At 37.0% G+C, this 19,378-nt stretch overlaps 1 protein-coding gene across 3 annotated transcripts in view; it reads right to left on the reverse strand.

Moving 5' to 3' along the window:
• The window catches only part of LOC145979478 (uncharacterized), a 94,957-nt gene that overhangs the window by 42,753 nt on the left and 32,826 nt on the right, over positions 1-19,378 (reverse strand). Inside the window, exons 7-10 of one of the 3 annotated variants that reach the window (XM_083112395.1) lie at positions 17,618-17,658; positions 13,008-13,112; positions 12,101-12,319; positions 4,001-4,162 (exon numbers count right to left, since the gene is read on the reverse strand). In XM_083112395.1, coding sequence (XP_082968521.1) covers positions 4,001-4,162; positions 12,101-12,319; positions 13,008-13,112; positions 17,618-17,658 — 527 coding nt within the window. The remainder of the gene's footprint in view (positions 1-4,000; positions 4,163-12,100; positions 12,320-13,007; positions 13,113-17,617; positions 17,659-19,378) is intronic. The other 2 variants (XM_083112397.1, XM_083112396.1) reach the window with 2 other exon arrangements.

The following is a 19,378-nucleotide window of genomic DNA, read 5'->3' on the forward strand; positions in this document are numbered from 1 at the left end:
CTCCACCGGGTAGCGAACCCGGGACCCCTTGATTGCAAGGCGACAACGTTACCACTACACCATCCGGGAGGCCCTGAAATGTCACTTGAAACCTACCCAAAAGACAGAGTGTGTGGAACAAAATGGAGGTCATCTAAAGCTGTTTGTACACAATCAAATGATTCATGAACAAATTCTTGAATTGAACGCTTAAAATGGACAATTGAAAGTCATTGAACAGCAAATCTTGAAAAGTCTGAAATTGCACCTGTACATGATCAAAGAAAAATTGGACAAGTTCACATTTTACCAAAACGTGGCAGTGTGTACGGCATGGAAAGAAATAAACAGACTAGCGATTAGCTGTAACAAGATAATAAATTTCTTTCCAAAGGAAGATGTAGGGCATATTATAAACTCGAAAGAAATGTCAAGTTGATGTATTTTCTCGGTATTTATAGTCTAAACAGGGTAGTTACGATTTTTTGATTATGAAATTCCCCGACTTTTCCAGGTTTTCCAGACCAGAAATAAAATGTTTCCAGACATGTTTGTCGTCATGATTTTTGCTTTTGAACCTCATGTTTTTCAATTAAATATGCAGGCACGTTAATTATTATGAATATGAATATACATAGTTATTAGCTGAAAATTTACCAAGTGATTAATATAATGCTATTCAATGAAAAAAATAAATAACCATTGTACTTCCCCATTTTCACTAAGTCATTACAATTAAGGTGGTGTAAAAAAATCAATAAAAAAATGTGGCATATATCAAAGCTTTACAATGTAACCTGTATACAACCTCAATTAGCCTATATCAATACAAATGAGAAACAACAGAAAATTAGGTCATGTACTTTTAGAAAATATGCAATAAGTTTAATGATTTTTAATTTATTGAAAATAGTACATATTACGGAAATTCAGAACTTGAATGGGGCCGGTGACCAAACATACACCTAAAAAAATATATACTTAGGAATCAAATATCTCCATTATTTGAGTTTTCCACATGCTGGAACTAATTTTATATTACGGAAAACATCGAAATCTGTCTTTTAAATGGTAACATTTCCGAATGTTTTATGATTTTTTTTTCAAATTTTCCTAGCAGGAAGACTATCATAGAATTTTGGCAATCATTGTGACATGAAATTTGAACCTTCCTTAAAATAATGAGCACTATTTGGATTCGAAAAGTTATTTATGTTGAAAAAAAACCTTCAAAATGACCTTACTCAATCATACACGCTTCCCACAGACAAGGTATTCTAAGGTTGACAAGTGACATTAAGTATCGTAAACTAGTGGGAATGAATGTAGAAATAAATTGGAACCTTAGTAGAGTGCATTCAGGGTCTTTATTTTAATTCTAAGACAACCAAATGTGACATTCCTAACATAACCACAAAAGCATTTATTCACAAAATCTTAAGTAATCGCTAAAACTCTGCAGTATGTGTTAAAAAGGTAAAGTGTTCCCCTGTGCATAGCACCACGCCATGAAGGCGTATAGGGGGTGTGGGGGTAACGCCCCACACTTTCTTGATCCGGTCGTGAGTGGGGGTGATGTGATCAGCATCACGCCCCTGACCGCCTTTACCCCCCAGGGTTTCCCCCAGGTACCCATGCTATTCGACGCTGGGTGGGCGCCGGGGCCGCTTCCACCGTTGTAAAAGTTCCCGGATTTGAACCGGCCGGGGATCGAACCCGGGACCTTGAGCATGGTAGTCAGACGCGTTACCGACTGAGCCACCACGGCCACTTTATGTGTTAACAGACATAAATCGAAATCGAACCATGTAAAAGTTGCATTTGTAGCATGATGAAATCATAATAAAACAAAAGGAACTTGAGCTCATTTTCACCACTTTTCAGCATAATTTCATTCTACACGCAAACAATACGTAAAATTACTATCGGCATGAAACTAACATTCCTAACCTAACAATGATGTGTGACCAGCGTACGTTTAATTCCTCTATTTCGCACCAGTTTTTAAAAAATAAATTTGTTCTACATGCACAAAACACGTGCATATTCAAATAATGACGTCACTGATACTGCATAAAATCACTAATTTCTGGGATGTAACACATCTCTGCAATGTAAAAACTACGACAATGAGCAAATGAACTAGTTGATCAGGTTGCTTCTGAACGGGTCGCAAACGAAGAACTCAAATTCACAGAAAGGGTTCACGGGGGGAACGAAGTAGTGAGTCCCTTTGTTTTTACTCGGCGACCGCACCCGTCCAGTGTGACGTCAACCACAGACAGTTACGTGAAATTCTGCTCTTCAAGCTTTATTGCAGATCCAAAACCAATGAACTGTCCGAACACCAACCTGCTCCGCTTCACGTATCAAAAGAGAACTGGTTCTGAACGGGTGTGTTCTTGCAGAAAGAAAATTTCCACACCACACACAAAGCTAAAGCAACATTTTTTTCCGCAAGAAATTCTGAGGATGACTGGTGCATAGGTTTCGTCTTGAGTAGCTTGTTCTCTAAGGAAAAATCTCACGCCTCTCCAAATTCCAGTCTTGAACAGGTTCACAAGAAAGAGTCGCAAAATGAACGGATCCAAGAACCTAGATCCGAGAGTGAATAAATATAGAATTAAAATGCGAAGGAACCATAATTTTGTACGTAACAGACTAGAAGTCATAATGACAAGAGGAACAAGTTTCTGAACTGAATCTTTTGGGGGGACTGGAATCACAAGAACCGAATTCGGAAGTGGAAATGAACCGTTCGTTCATTTTGTAACTGGTTCTCCTGCAACTCCAAAATGCGCATAAATTCCAGAAAATATCAAAAATTCCCTGACTATTCCCTGACTTTTCCCTTACCAACCAAATTCCCTGACTTTTCCCTGTTTTCCAGGTTTTCCAGTCGCGTAGCAACCCTGCTAAATGTAATCCGAAACACAGAAATATAATAAGAACACAGCAAAATAATTTTATGAAATTTCATTATTTCCAGATATGCAGATAGTTGCTTTTCATTGTCTCTCTCTAAACTTCAATTTAAGATCAACACAAAATATAACTCGTCACCACAGAATAGAAACGAACAGCATTCTTTACCTCGATGCTTCTTGTCGATAATCAATTTCAACAGCATGTGTTCTGATTTGGTCGACAGTAGAGGCATGCATATTTCGTTTTTGCCGAAAACATGAAATGTGAAATAACACATTGTAATGTTAATTTTTCATGTTTCTGAAAGCTGCGAGGTGCATTTTCCTACCTTGTTTTATCACGAAATAATGCGAAATGAACTGCAAAATGCGAAATAGACTCAAACACAAAATTTAGAGTTTATTTACTGATGCGACACTTTCTGAAGTCAGAATTATCCTGTGAGTTATGCAATTCATGAAAAATTGATTAATTCTGCTGTAAATATTTGAGAAGCAAAAAATGGACCCCTTTTTACAGGAATAAACTTGATATTCTGGTAACGACATAAATGTGCTATTAGAAGGAATATGTTTATTTTGTGTAGTATGTGCAGTTTTTAAATCAAACTTGGAGTTATAGTCACATTTTTCAAAACCAAAATGTCATTTTATATGATGCTTTTTCACCACTATAACAGCAAATTTTTGCTTTTTTATTTACCAAAAATAAGTGCTTCTAGTAGACAGTCAAGCTTGAATGGCATTATTTAGAACCCTTCCTAAATAGAAATTCTTTGACCTAACCTTGCATCCAATGAGAAAAATCAGTGGTCTCTGATGTCATTTCCTTTTAAGCGTTCAATTCAACGACTTGTTCGCGAGTCATTTGATCGTGTACCAGGTGCTTTAGTACTGTTGTTTTCAAATAAATCAAAAAGTAAGGATTGTATTTTCTCTTAGTATTTCATGTTCAGTGAATAAAGTAGTTCATTTGTTTTAATTATGTATGTTTTCTCTATTATTTTGTCTTAGGTATGGTGTATTTGATATCATCCAATTTATTGCCACACCCTGTACATTAAATACAAGAATAAAAATGCATAGGAACTTACCTTCCTCAGGCTTGGCTGTTTCTATAGACCTGCTATTGTGGATGGGACTAGACAATTCTTTAGTTAAACCCCTCCTGGACTGTTTCCTCATATTCCTCTTCCCATCTTGCTCCTTGGATTGGTTTTTACGCTCAGGGCTTTGGGTTCTGTTCCTTACATGCTCTGAAATAATTAACAGTTAAATGAGCATTCTGACAAGACAGAGCCATTAACAATTTGTCATGAGTACAGGCATGCATATTAAATTTTTGATGGTAACACAAAATGTGAAATAACACAGTGTAGTGTTCACATTTCATGTATTTGAAAGGTGTGAGGTGCATTTTCCTACCATATTTTGTCACAAAATGATGGAAAATGAGCTGCAAAATAAACTCTTACACACAAAATTTAGGGTCTATTTACCGACGCAATACTTTCCGAAGTCTGAATTATCCTGAGTGTTATCTAAATCACAGAAAATTGATTAATTCTGCTGCAAATATTTGAGAAGCAAAAATGAACTCTTTTACACAGAAATAAACTAAACACGTGGAACCTCGATTTTACATATTTTTAGGGGACCAAGCTGAAAAAAACTTGAAATGCGGGAAAAGTAAAATCGAGGAAAATTTTATAACATTTGGTATGTTGGGACCACCATGATTGAATGCATAATGCAGTAAAAAAAAAAGTCAAGTGTTCCCCTGTGCTTAGCACCACGCCATGAAGGCATATAGGGGGTGCGGGAGTAACGCCCCACACTTTCTTGATCTGGTCGTGAGTGGGGGTGATGTGATCAGCACCATGCCCCTGACTGCCTTTACCCCCCAGGGTTTCCATGTTATTCGATGCTGGGTGGGCATTGGGGCAGCTTCCAACGTTAGAAAAGTGCCCGGATTTGAACCAGCCGGAGATCGAACCCGGGACCTTTAGCATGGTAGTCAGACGCATTACCGACTGAGCCACCGCGGCAACATAATGCGGGAAAATGTAAAATCCGGGAACGTAAAGTCGGGGTTCCACTGTGTAAGGAGTTATTTTGGGTTTTTATGTGATTTACACCTCACACCTTCAACATACACACCCACACATTTTAAAACTTTGTCCCTAGGTTAAAAAAGATGCAGTATCTGAAGTTCTGTGGAAATATAGCAGTGACAATTGGCAATAGAAAGGTATTTCTTCAAATCATCATAATGCCTTTTTGATATATTGAGGTCTATTTGTTATAAACTATTTACATAAAAAGTTAGAACTCATCCCGAAGAGAGTGTGTGGACTCGTGTAGCCACAGGCTTCACGAAAAAAAACCTTCAGTACCAAAATAGGTGTCCGAAGGTATGTGTGCATGTGTACCCGGTTTCCCACATGAAATGAACTATTGAAATAATGTGAAGACAGCAAGTGTGTGTATTACAAGAAAGGAAGAAAGTTAAGATCCCTGTTGGTTCACATAGTAAAAGGAAAGCTCTCCCAGCCACTCCCCCTAGAGAAGATGATACCTCTTACATCTCAGAACTACGCCAAACATATGAGACCCACTGCTCCATCCTCTTCCTATTTATAGGTCCCGCTAATGACCTAACCCATTACTGAAAACTTTCAGCAGGTCGGCCGTCCAAGGACACACCTACCTATCCCAATGGCCAATTGAAAAAAAAAAGCAGTACAGAAATATACATATATACAATTTATAACATAAAAAGGATCCAGTAATGATCTCATCATTACAACTGTACTCTGATAACTACACAAAACAAACTATTAGAAGGGAACTGTTTATCTTATGTAATAAGTGTAGTTTTTAAAATTAAATTTAGGGATTTATTCACCATTCCAAGACTGAAATGTAGAGGCATGCAAATTTCGTTTTTGATGAAAACACGAAATATGAAATAACATGCTGTAATGTTCATTTTTCATGTTTCTGAAAGGTGTGAGGTGTATTTTCCTACCCTGTTTTGTCACGAAATAATGCGAAATGGACTGCAAAATGCGAAATATACTCTTAAAACACGAAATTTACCGTTTATATACCAACGCGACACTTTCTGAAGTATCTTGTGAGTTATGCAATTCACGGAAAATTGATTAATTCTGCTGTAAATATTTGAGAAGCAAAAATGGACCGCTTTACACAGGAATAAACTTAATACACTGGTAACTACATAAATGTGCTATTAGAAGCAATACATTTATTTTGTGTGATAAGTGCAGTTTTTAAATCAAATTTACGATTATATTCACAATTTTAAAACCAAAATGTCGTCTTATATAGCACTTTTGATGTGATTATTCACCGCTATTTTTTTACCACTTTTGAACCCAAAATAGACTGTTTTTGTACCGAAATTTTGCTTTTTTATTTACCAAAAATATGTGCCTCTACTGAAATGATATTTTATATACTGCTTTTCATCCCGAAATGTGGCCAGTCTTGTACCAAAATCTTGATACTTTATTCACGAAAAATATGTGACTCTAGTTATGAGAAATCAATGCATTTCAGGAACAATCAATTGATATTCATTCTGTCACATGAAAGCTTACTTTCACACCACTTCTAATTCCACAAATGTGCACATTAATCAAGAATGCTGCAATGTTACATAACTCTAATTGGTGTACTGTCAAGAAAACAAACACAATTCCATGCTCACAGTGAAAATGAACAATTTCAGTGGATAAAGTACATCAGAAAATTATCTGGAATGAATAATGGGAACAAACTCTGGGAAATATAAAGATCATCTTATTTCCCCAAGTTTTCGAGTTTCCAGATCAGTGGGAACCCTGAGTAAGTTATAAGCAGCTAAGCCAGAAGTTCCCAACTTTTTAGTTTCACGGCATCCTTTGTATTTCAAGATTTTTCTGCAGCACCCAAGTCAGAATGTAGGCCTATCTAACACTTGAGTCATTCCATGCCAAATCAACACAGCCTTTGACCTGACCATCTCCGATTTTCATGAAATTTGGGGAGTTGAAACTATGCATGGAACTTAGTAACTATGAAAATTTTTAGTCTCATGTGTCTTGTAATTGTTAAATTATTCAAGGTCAAAGTTAGCAGAAATTGCCCTTTTTGAGCCCGCTTAGCTATACTAAATGTGCTGTAACTCCACCACTATTTCACCTAGAAAGCTCAAATAAAACTTATTGTACAGGGAATAGAACAAGCTTTCCAGTGATGTATAACAAGCCCACCTTTCGATAAAAATATAATTTTGTCACGTGACCTTCACTTTTGACCTTGAATATCTCAAAACATGTCATCACCAAAAATCGTGAAAAAATATATTTGGTCCCTCATGCCATACTCTAAAACATATCAAAAAATCATTTTGGGACTGCAATGGGATCAGAAGATACAAAATAATATGTTTAACTATGTGACTGATAAAAGCCTCATTACATGAACTACGACGAGTCAAAAGTCCTTTAACACCCCCTACAAAATGTAAAGGAGTTATCCTGGTCATGAAATAAATATGTTAGGCACAGGGAGATCTCTAGCTGTGTGTGTCAAGCGCAGGTCCGGCATATTGTTGAGCGCCATATTGAATTCAACGCAAACATTTCAAAGGAAAGTGGGTGATGTGATATATCAAATCAGGCTAGAATTCCACAAGAAATGAAGCAGCGAAGGTTTTTCCAACTCATTTTTAGGTTACAAATCGTTATACGCATATCTTTCACTTACGATATATGCACACTATAGTGTTGTCAATATTCCTGTGAGCACACTCGTTGACGTCTCTTACACTCACATAGAGCATTTGGCAATGTAGCAGGTGCAACATCATCACAAGCAGCAACTATGCCTTCTCTCAGATGGTCAATATCAGGGACTTTTTGTGCATGCACCATTCTCTTCAAATGTTTCTGAAGGTAAAAGTCCTCCTAAGATGTTAGATCTAGGGAATGTGCAGGCCTTTTAATAGATCCCCGTCTGCCCATCAATATGCCTAGAAATTTACCATGAAGAAATTGCCAAAACGTTCACATAGTGTGGTCACACACTGTCCTGTTTCAAAACTCTGGAAAAGTGGCATATCCTGTAAGCAAGAATGAAAAACCTGTTCACTTGACAAATCCAAGAAGCCCTCTTCATTTAAGGTTCCGTTGTTGAATATGGACCAACCATTCCCGTTCTCCATACACTATACCACATCATTAGCTTATCAGCAACAACCATTCGGCTGGGATCTGTCTACTGTAGATTATCAAATCACAGGTAATGCGTATAATTTTTATTAACTTTACCGGGAACATAAAAATTAGCATCGTCACTGAAGAATTTTTCATTCCAAAGGAAGTGTCACGTAATGGTTTGAGATACTTTTCCCAATATTCTCCATTATTCAAGTATTTGGTGAATGTTGCTGATTAAAATCATATGCAATGGTGCGTATACTTCTTTCTGTCCCAAGATGTCAGCGTGATCTCGACGAGTTCCTAACACGTTAGGAGCATTCTTGATACTTTGTTTTTAACACCTCGAAAATGAGAAAATTATTACAAGCATGCAGTAATATTTTTTTGCTGGTTAAATATACTTTGGAAAAACCTTCGCCGCTTCATTTCTCGTGGAATTCTAACCTGATTTGATATTTCACATCACCCACTTTCCTTTAAAATGTTTGCGTTGAATTCAATATGGCGCTCAACAATATGCCGGACCTGCGCTTAACACACACAGCTAGCGATCTCCCTGTGCCTAACATATTTCTTTCATGACCAGGATAACTCCTTTGCATTTCGTAGTTCATGTAATGAGGCTTTTATCAGTCACATAGTTAAACATATTATTTTGTATCTTCTGATCCCATTGCAGTCCCAGAATGATTTTTTGATATGTTTTAGAGTATGGCATGAGGGACCAAATATATTTTTTTCACGATTTTTGGTGATGACATGTTTTGAGATATTCAAGGTCAAAAGTGAAGGTCACGTGACAAAATTATATTTTTATCAAAAGGTGGGCTTGTTATACATCACTGGAAAGCTTGTTCTATTCCCTGTACAATAAGCTTTATTTGAGCTTTCTAGGTGAAACAGTGGCGGAGTTACAGCACATTTAGTATAGCTAAGCGGGCTCAAAAAGGGCAATTTCTGCTAACTTTGACCTTGAATAATTTAACAATTACAAGACGCATGAGACTAAAAATTTTCATAGTTACTAAGTTCTATGCATAGTTTCAACTCCCCAAATTTCATGAAAATCGGAGATGGTCAGGTTGGAAATTGCACATATCTGTGTTGATTTGGCATGGAATGACTCACTTGCAACACTCAGAGTGGTTAAGTTCATATTTCAAAATCAGAAACATTTTTTCTGTAAAAAGTACTAATGAAGCACATATTTGGAACAATCATATCATTCATTAAATTTACAATTGTAATAGTGGGACAAGAGATCCTCAAAAACCATGTACAAGTTTCATTTCAGTGAAAATATTGAAACATTTCGTGGCACCCCTGTAAGTCAGGTACGGCATTCCAGGGTGCCACGGTACACCATTTTTGAAGCATGCACAATAAAATGCTATATAGAAGCTAAAAAATGTTTTACTGACAAACTTAGGGCTTCATTTTACAAGTACTGCATTTGCAGTGCACTACTAACAACATATGTAGATTGTCAAAGCAAAGTAACTGCCTATCGTATCATGCCGCTGGCGTGAGTCAAACCTAGGACCCGGGCATCATAAATAAATAAGCTAATCATGTTATAAAAAGGGTACCGCTGAATTATTGGAAAAGAGCTTCTTAAAAGCTAAATATGCCAGCGACCTTCAGTGGAGTTGGAAAAACTCTGCTGACATTGCATTAGGCCGACAATATGAAAATCAGGGAATCAGCATTTTTCATCAGACTCACCGCTGCCAAAGGATGTGCTCAGGCAATGGATTTACCGATCACATGTTCAAATTCCGAATAAATAGTCCGCGTGAGAAAATCTCGTTCTTAGTTGCTTTCAGATCTACGTTGAATACGATAATTGCTAGAGCACTCTATAATCGCGCAGAATTACTATCAGTTGTACATCGAAGTTAAGTCGTAGTAACTGAGCTGCTAAATAAACGAAGTCAAAGGAAAAGGAGAGAATTATGTTTAATAAGTGATCGGTTAGAAATCGGGATTACGTTAGAGCAGTTTTGGGAGAAACTAAGTTACGCTCCCTAGTCACGTTTTATTACAGGGTAGGACACCAGGGACCAGAACTTCCAAGGGCGCTACAGGTAAACTAACATTCCTAAGTCTTTCCTCAACCCGCCTGTTCAGTCAAATGACGTGTTAAATTGAAAATGCGTGTGTTCTTATTTCACGGGGCAAGCCCCCGAGCAAGGTTAAGTGTGGATGCTGCTCGAGCAGTTCCCCCAGTTACAAATAAACCTCTCAGAGCCAAATCTTATAACCCCAGGCTTTCACATAGCCTTTCTACGATCCCCTAAATCTAGACAACGTAGTGTTGAGACACTATTGTCTGTTAACAAAGACATGAATAAGACCCTTTCCACCTAGAGTATCCCTACAGGTGCCCACTTAAAGTGAATTATGTCGCTAGCTTGTAAGTCCTCTGGTAGGTTTTCGGTAGAAAAATTCCCATACTGATGATAGGAGGGGAATGAAAAATGCTTTAACAGAGTTCCTGGAACTCAAGTTGTTTGGGAACTTTCGAACTGACAAGAAAACGAGTACAGGGTGTCTAACAAAATAACAAATCCAAATTTATTGACTTTTTCATTACCATTTTTTCCCCTACTTAGGTACAGTTGGAAATTAGCAAGTAAGAAAATATATATTTATTTAATGATAAACTCCTACCAAAAGGCCAGTGGACTGCAATATGAGACTCTGGTGTCTGGACTCATAGCCAGAATAATCTTATGGGGCTCATGTTGTCGTCCCTATATAATTGTAATTATCCCTTCATCCATCTTATCTTACCAGCATTCATCCATAATTTTGCAATTAGCCAAAGGGGCAGAAAAGTGAAGCAAAATAAACAAAATCAATCAGACATTGTGATAGCAAAAATTCTTAACTACAAGTATAATTTCTTGTCTTCCATGACTTTCTTCAATGGTGGACACCCCGAAGTAAAGTAAACTGCTTTTAAGAAAAGAAGCAAATAGTAAAAAGTGAAAACATTAAAAATGCACTAAAATGCCATAACCAGTCAAAAAGGTGTCGACAAAGATGCTTTGTTCAGCTTCTTTAGTGAAGAAACAAATTTGAGTTGCAAGGAAAACAAAATCAACAAAAAAAGCATCAAAATACTACTCCTAGTTCTAAGAATGACACCGATTAGGCAAAACACAGAACAGTGTTGCTTTCATGTGGAAACATTCAGAGGCAATCTCTAAATATCACCAACCTGTTCCGCAACACTCCACCCTTACCGGGTCGCTTCTGGCAGGAAAAACCCAAATAAACAACTAAATATGCTCATTAGTCCTGGGTTCCCATCCCGTTCCTCACCAGAGCACTCAAAACCAAAGAATCAATCACAGGCAAGAACTTACTGACTTAATGTTGCAGGGCGATTGCTGAAAACTCGCAGAAATGGGCTTTATACATTTATTTACAATTCAACAAACAAGGCTCGGATTCTTCCATTAATTCTCTAATTTACATTTCTCTAATTTGAGCCCCACGGCAGAACTGTGGTGTGGGAGCTAAGCATCGCGGAACCGCCTCGGGATGCTTTTTCTGATGGGTGGCCCTTCTATAGTGGAACCACAAGCAAAACAACCTGCACAGACCCGTGACTCCTGTGCACCGTACTCCTGCGAGGAGGGGAGGGGGAGAGTTGACCATGCTTGCTTATGGGCCGAGCTGAAGGGAAAAAGGGAAAGTTGCGTGGGGACTTTTCGTCCAAGGTTTTTTTCCTTGTGGTCGATCTTTACTATCCGTTTCACACAAACTGTGTCCCTCACTCTGTCAGAGAGGCCATATTTATACTTCCTCCCTCATCGCATGGGGGAGGGCTTAAAGTTTAAATCTTATTGGCTCTTTTAAACTACATTACACCATGGAAGAAACCAAAGCATACAGAATTATACACAAACACAAAAAAGATACAAAAAACAAAAAATACTGTTTGTAACAAACCTTTACTAGAATTTCGGTTTCCTTCATCAGACACATCTGCATCGTTTTCACGGACCTTTTGACTGCTGTTAGTAATTTTCTGAGACTTCGACTGAACAGTAGCTTGTTTATTTGTATTCTTTCCAGAAGGCACCATCTTCTTTTTGTTTTGACCAAGGTCTTTTGCTTTTAACTTCCGTTTCTTAGCTTTGAAAATATCTTCATCATCAGACACCACTTCTGCAAGTCAAAGGAATAACAAACCACTTTAATTCCTTGCCTAAACAAAATTTGCAATCATTTACTTAGAATAACAGCTGAGTAGTTACTTCGTACTCGCACTGATCAATATTTATATCACTGGTGCGGGTATTTTAAAAAAAAGAAAGAAAGGAGAGAGAGAGAGAGAGAGAGAGGTACCAGCCCTTTTCTCACAAGCCAGCTTCTTTTAAATATGGTCTAAAAAACCCATGAATATAACTAAGATACAGCTACACATTTTGAAGACTTGACAAGTTTTCCATACCATAAAAATAGCATTCAGGATTATTTGCTAAGTAACTTACATTTGCAAAATCACAGGAGGTGAACAAAAGAAATAACCTGAAAAGTTTGACGGCCAAGTCCCCTCATTTTGCCCCCACCAAGTTACGCCTATGATGCTTTGAAGAAGCTTTTAAGTGTCTGCAGAAAGAAACACTTTATTTTCCTGATTTTTGAATGCATTTTCAAAATTCCTGGACATCTAGGTCAGTGAAAATAGCTACTCTTGCCCTTGTTAGTTAGGCATGTTAGTTAAAAGCTTACAATGTATTTTCATAGAGAATAAACAACATGCAAATGTTAATTTTGTTTAAAAATAAGTAAATAAGTCCACTACCCCATGCTTCATGCAAACTAACTAACCATCCAGGAGCTTCATACCTACCAAAATCACACTGAGCTCCATTTTCTCTATCAACATTTGGCATTACATCAACCAGACACACATGCAAGTTCTTATGTGGAGAGCTTGCCTTGTTTGGAGATGCGCCTGGAAATTGAAACAAGTAGCAGTTCAGCATTTTGATTTGAAAACAACCAAGGGAGAGATTTGTTCCAATGATATGTGACAGAGGTAAAATAAGACATCATGACAGGAGCATATATTCAAAGCTAGTTAGGCTATCTGTGAAGCCTGTATACTGAAATATACATGGAAAATCGACAAGAAAATGTGCATAATCTGTTCATTTCAATAAGAAGGCATTGTTTTCGGAGTTGGAACCTGTCCAGGCTTCATCGAAAAGTCGCCAAGAATCGCAAGTTCTATTAGACCTAGGGCTAGATTTCGTCTGTCTTTGATACCAGCATAGAATTTTCTCAGGAACGGGGATTTTAGAACCAAAATATTACAGGAAAGGGGAAGAGGAAGAAACATCTAAACATGTGCATCCCCGCCTCACCAATGGTTAAGTGTGTCCAGATACAATAGTTTGTTGATAGATAGGATAGAAAGAGGCAGTCTTTTCCGATAGTTGAGTAAATGCATGAGAAACAGGTAATTTTATGGTCGAAAAGGGAACTATTTATCATTGTTTCAAAATCCCCAAAATGAGTGAGAGCCCACCTCTTCTCCCCACCACATTTTTCTCCATTTGAACACTACAGTATTGTGAGATAGCCCAGGTATTGAACACAACACACGTCACTGCATCATGAGTGAATATTTAGGGTGGCTACTCTAGGACTATGATAAAATTCAACTATAATTCCCGGTTTTCAAGGCGAACTTTCCAATAAATCAAGGCTACAAGCAGAAGTTTTCTCTATTTCTACTTTACATAATATCGCCTCTCACCACCCTCACAAAAACAAATTCAAATATACGAGGGTCATCCAGAAAATAAAGACCGTTTCGTTATACAAAATGAAAAACACAATGTTTATTGGAAAAAAACAATTCTGTTACATACCTGAAGCTTCCTTCACTTCTCTACATAATCACCTCCTACATTTAAACATTTGTTGTATCTGGGCACGAGCTTCAAAATTCCCATGTTATACTCTTCTGCCGCCAGTTCATTAAGCCAGGTGGTCACTGCATTCTCCAACTCTTCATCACTTCCAAAACGTTTTACCACCCAGAAACTCTTTCAGCTTAGGCAAAATCGCTAGGAGCAAGATCCGGACTATAGGGCGGATGATCAAAAATTTCCCATCCGAATTGATCCAGCAATTCTTGAGTTGCACCAGCAGTGTGAGGGCGGGCATTGTCGTGCAGAAGCACAATTCCTCCAGAAAGCATTCCTCGCCTCCTGTTTTGGATGGCTTGCTGTAGTTTTCTTAGCCTCACAATAACAATTTGCATTGATCGTAGTGCCTTTAGGTGGAAATGCGCGAGCGGTCTTTTGTTTGAATGCAGTGACCACCTGGCTTAATGAACTGGCGGCAGAAAAGTATAACATGGGAATTCTGAAGCTCGTGCCCAGATATGACAAATGTTTAAATGTAGGAGGTGATTATGTAGAGAAGTGAAGGAAGCTTCAATTATCTAACAGAATTGTTTTTTTTCCAATAAACATTGTGTTTTTCATTTTGTATAACCAAACGGTCTTTATTTTCTGGATGACACTCGTATTAACAATATAAAGGGTCTGCGTGATTCCAATGAATCCAAAAAATTCTAATTCAATACAATTAAACTATATATATATATATATATATATATATATATATATAGAAAAAATTAAATTTAAGGTGCGGATTTTACTAGAAATACATCTACAAACACAAGTCACAAATGTTATGGGGATACACAAATCTACAAAAAACTGTTAATTGTATAAAAATTTCTAACTCAAATTTTAACTAATCAACTTCAACATATGTTATCTTGTAATAATCTTCCATCTGTCAGATAGACTGTTCTGCAAAGGAAACTAACAAAATAAACGGATTGAGAGAATTCGGTTCTATTTTCCAAAGCAACTTTCGTTTCCTTCCTAGATAAAAATAGAAGCTAAAGTGTGAAAAACCTACCTTAGGGGATTTATAAATATGTATTAATTCAATGGTATTTTGATTAATAAAAGTTGCAATTTTTAACGTGGACGGAGAAAAATTCATGCAGAATTCACACACAATTTCCGGATCCAATAATTCACGCATAATTTCCATTGAGTAGCCACCCTGTTATTTATCGCTGGGCATGCATAGTTTGTTTCTGATGGAAATCCAAAATGTTAAATAACATACTGTAATGATAATTTTTCATGTTTCTGAAAGGTGTGAGGTGCATTTTTCTAACATGTCTTGTCACGAAATGAACATTTAAAGATGAAATTTAGAGTTTATTTACAGAGACAACATTTTCTTAGATCTGAATTATCCTGGACAGTGGCACAAACTTTTGAGAAACATTGGGTGGGCTGAACCATTTCAAGTTTTTTTTTTCTGAAAGGAATACATGAATTTTACAGTGGCTGTTTTGGCCTATTTTGAAGATAACTACTTTTGAGTGCCTAATACGGGAAAATAATGGCAAATCTGTAGATGTTTTTCACCTTAGAGCCCATTTTGTATTTCTAAGTCCTTTTTTTTGCCTGCATATCGACCTTAGTCCACCCTTTCATAATGATGTGACCACGGGTAATGTATATTATATAGGACATTGAAAAGTATCATATTGCAGTTATAACAAACTATTATGAAATATTTTGATATAGCCTAATAATAGGCAAATTATTGGGTGGGCTTGAGTCCGTAAGTTGGCTCCACTGATTTTGAAGATGACGCAAATTATGGAAAATTGATTAATTCTGCTGTATATATTTGAGAAGGAAAAACGTACTCCGTTACACAGGAATAAACTTAGAACTATTGATAACTATTAGAAGGGAAATGCTTATTTTGTGTAATGAAGTGTAATTTTTAAATTACATTTAGGGTTTCATTCACCATTTTAACATCGAAATTCCATTTTGTACTGCTTTTGATCCTGAAATGTGCTTAGTTTTATTACCGAAATCTTGAGCTCTTATTCTCCATAAATATGTGGCTGTATGTATCGCTATTATTATGAATACTGCTAGCACAATGTGTTAGTCATGCGTATATTATACTCTTAAAGTGGTTAATTTGCCAGACCAGTGACAGAAAAGATAGGAGTTAGTTCCAGCAGGAGGTTGGGGGGGACAAGCAAAGGTAAGACTCTACAGTAGGTGCAGCAAGGTGAAAAAAAATATCCTGAGAGGAGAGACAAACTGTTCCTGACTACACAGTCTGACAATTAAGTAATGAGACTCATTTTATGTTGTCCCACGTGTGCATTCTATGTGTGTAGTGTGGTCCATAATATACAAGATGGGAACACTTCATGAATTCGAGATGGGCATACAAGGAATTATGCTGCTATGTCGTGTGGGAGGTGAAAGGATGTCGTCACATAATCACTATGAAGCAACAACTGAACATGAAAGACATTCTGAAAACTGGTGTGGAGTTAAATATTTCATTAATTCCAATGTTGTGGAGGACGAAACAGAGCATTTCTGCTATGGCCCCTCTACAAAACAACAAATCACAGAATGAAAGTCACTAAAATTTCCCAAGAGGGGAAAAAATGCAGCTCAAAAATCAAAGGTGAAGACTGTTTTTTTCCTTCTTCCTCCCTACAGCATTCATCATGTACTTGTATAGAGGCTGAAAGTATAATTGGTTGTTACTATCATAGTGGTCAAAATTATGATGAAAGAGAACTGACTGTGTAAGTTCCTGATCCACGATAATGCACGGTGCCTGCGAACAGTGGTTGCCCTGGTATTCTTAGTCCAAAAAACAAGTGTGTTGAAACATCCTCTCTATTCCTCAGACTTATCTTCCTGTGATTACAGTGAAACCTCGATTTTAAGTTTTTCAGGAGACTAAGCTTAAAAAACTTAAAATACAGGAAAATGTAAAATCGAGGAAAATTTAATAACATTTTGCTACGTTGGGACCACCAAGATTGAATGTTTTATGGAGGAAAATGTCAAATCTGGGAACGTAAAATCGGGGTTTCGTTGTATTTTCTGTTCCTGAAAGTGAAGCTGTTGCTGAAATTATGCACTTTTGATGAACACAGAACATCCAACAGGTTGTGATGTCCAAATTTAAAGTCATACCACCACAAGAAGACTTCCATATGTCGTTTCAGTTGTTGGCCAATTGCTGTATTAATGCAGGAGGGATGTACGTTGAGTAATAAACAGGCAATGTATTGTTCCCTTTTCATTTAACAATGAGTGTCTCATTACTTAATTGTTGGACTGTATATATCTTGGTAGTGCACAATTGAAAAAGTTTTGAAGAACCAGGATGAAATGTCGCAATTAGTCTTGCATTAATCATGCAAGAAGACATTATTATTATTCATACCCAAATGTAAAATTCAAGCTTTCTTTATTTCACTTTTCTGCCATGTTGGGTCCAAAAGTTAATAAATATGGTACTCAAAGCATAGTAGAAATATTACAAACAGAACTCTTATCGATATCTCAATGAAATGTATACACTCACCATTATCACCTTCTGAATCGGTTTGTCCTTCAGTGTCGGATCTGTAAAGTAAAAAACCAGGAATTAGAATCATACATAGAATATAATAATAATAATAACCCGTGGTGCAACAGTCTGTCAGGGCCATGGCCTACTTACCGGCTGCTGGCATCACTCCTGCCTGCTGAGGTGGGAGATCAACCAGTTACGAGGTGAAGTGTGGTCAGCACAACGAACCCCCGGTCGTTGTTGTAGGTTTCCGTGACCAGGTTACGCATGTCATTCGTAGCTCCCCATTTCCTTACGATGGTGGGTGGCCATCCGATACACAGGCCGAAATCTCAGGAGAAAACTTGTTATGCTTCTCATACGAGCTTCAAACCTGCCCACATCTAGTAGCCAGAGCCAAAAGTAATGTTGATGGCCACGGTGCAGGACCATACATAGAATACTTAATATAAATAATAATGTAGTAAAAGTTATCCTGCGTACATAGGAGTGTACACGCAGGGCACTATATATACCTTTGATCTTTGTGATGGTGGAGCTGATGTTCCTATAAATATGGGATAAATTCAACAAAAAACAGAAAGAAACAATTAGAAAATGAATATTGTCAATAATGTTCTTCTGGTAACATTATTGAAAAAACTAACCTCCTTCTTATTTACTTTTAATCTCATTGTTACAACTGTATCATAAATCAAAGTTTAAAAATGTCTGATAAAGAGAGCGAGTGTTTTCCTGAACTGTTACAACAAAAATTTCTGAACCGTTACAAAAAAAAAAAAAAAAATGTTTATATGCAATTATAAGGATCTATCATGTTTCCGAACTTCTGTGAGCATCTTGGTGGTCTTGCAAGCATGTGAAGTAACTCATCTACAAGTTTTTGATAATTATAACTATTTACAAGGGCTTTGCATTTGACAATGGCATTTGGCATTTGGCAAAAGAAGGTGTGTATTTAACGTTAATCTGCAGCAGGAATACAAATTCTTGAAACTGTGTAACGACAGTGACAGTGAACGTGTACAAAGTAATGTACACTCTGTAATGGAGTATTTTCTCTTAAACATAAAGGAAGAGGTGATATTGAAGAACACATGAAAACAGTTAAACGAAGGAATGCAATTAATGCTATTGCTTCAGCAAACATAAGAGATTTTTTTAAAGCCAAAGATGGGAATAACAGTGATCTGGAGTGTGCTGCTAAAGAAGCTACATTTTCATACCACACTGCTGGACACGAACTCAGTTTCAACACATCAGACTGCACTTCTAAACTGGTTAAAAAGTTATACGACCCAAAATTTTAACCTGCTCGAACCAAAACCCAGGCAATAATTGTTAATGTTATTTTGCCATTAATTTTCGATAATGTGTTGCGTTCTTTAGAAAACATTATTTATGTTACAGTATCGATGGATAGTTCAAACAGAAGTGAAGTAAAACTTGTTCCAATTGTTGTAAGATATCTCAGCATAGAAGAGGGAATTCAAGTTAAACTGAAGTGCCAGGTGAAACTGCTCAAATTTTGACTCAGTATCTTTTGCAGTGTGTGAAAAAATACAAACTTGAAGAAAAGTTTGTTTGTTATACTGCTGATAACACTAACAGTAATTTTGGTGGTGTGAAGAGAAAGGGGGAAGAAAATGTGTTTAGAAAAGTTCAAAGTGATTTAGATAGGCCTATATTAGGAATTGGTTGTTCAGCCCATATTGTACACAATTCAGTACAAACAGCATGTGATTCTCTACCCCTTGACATAGAAGTTATTGT

This window comes from Lepisma saccharinum, chromosome 26 (assembly GCF_977018435.1).
Source record: "Lepisma saccharinum chromosome 26, izLepSacc3.1, whole genome shotgun sequence".
NCBI lineage: Eukaryota > Metazoa > Arthropoda > Insecta > Zygentoma > Lepismatidae > Lepisma > Lepisma saccharinum.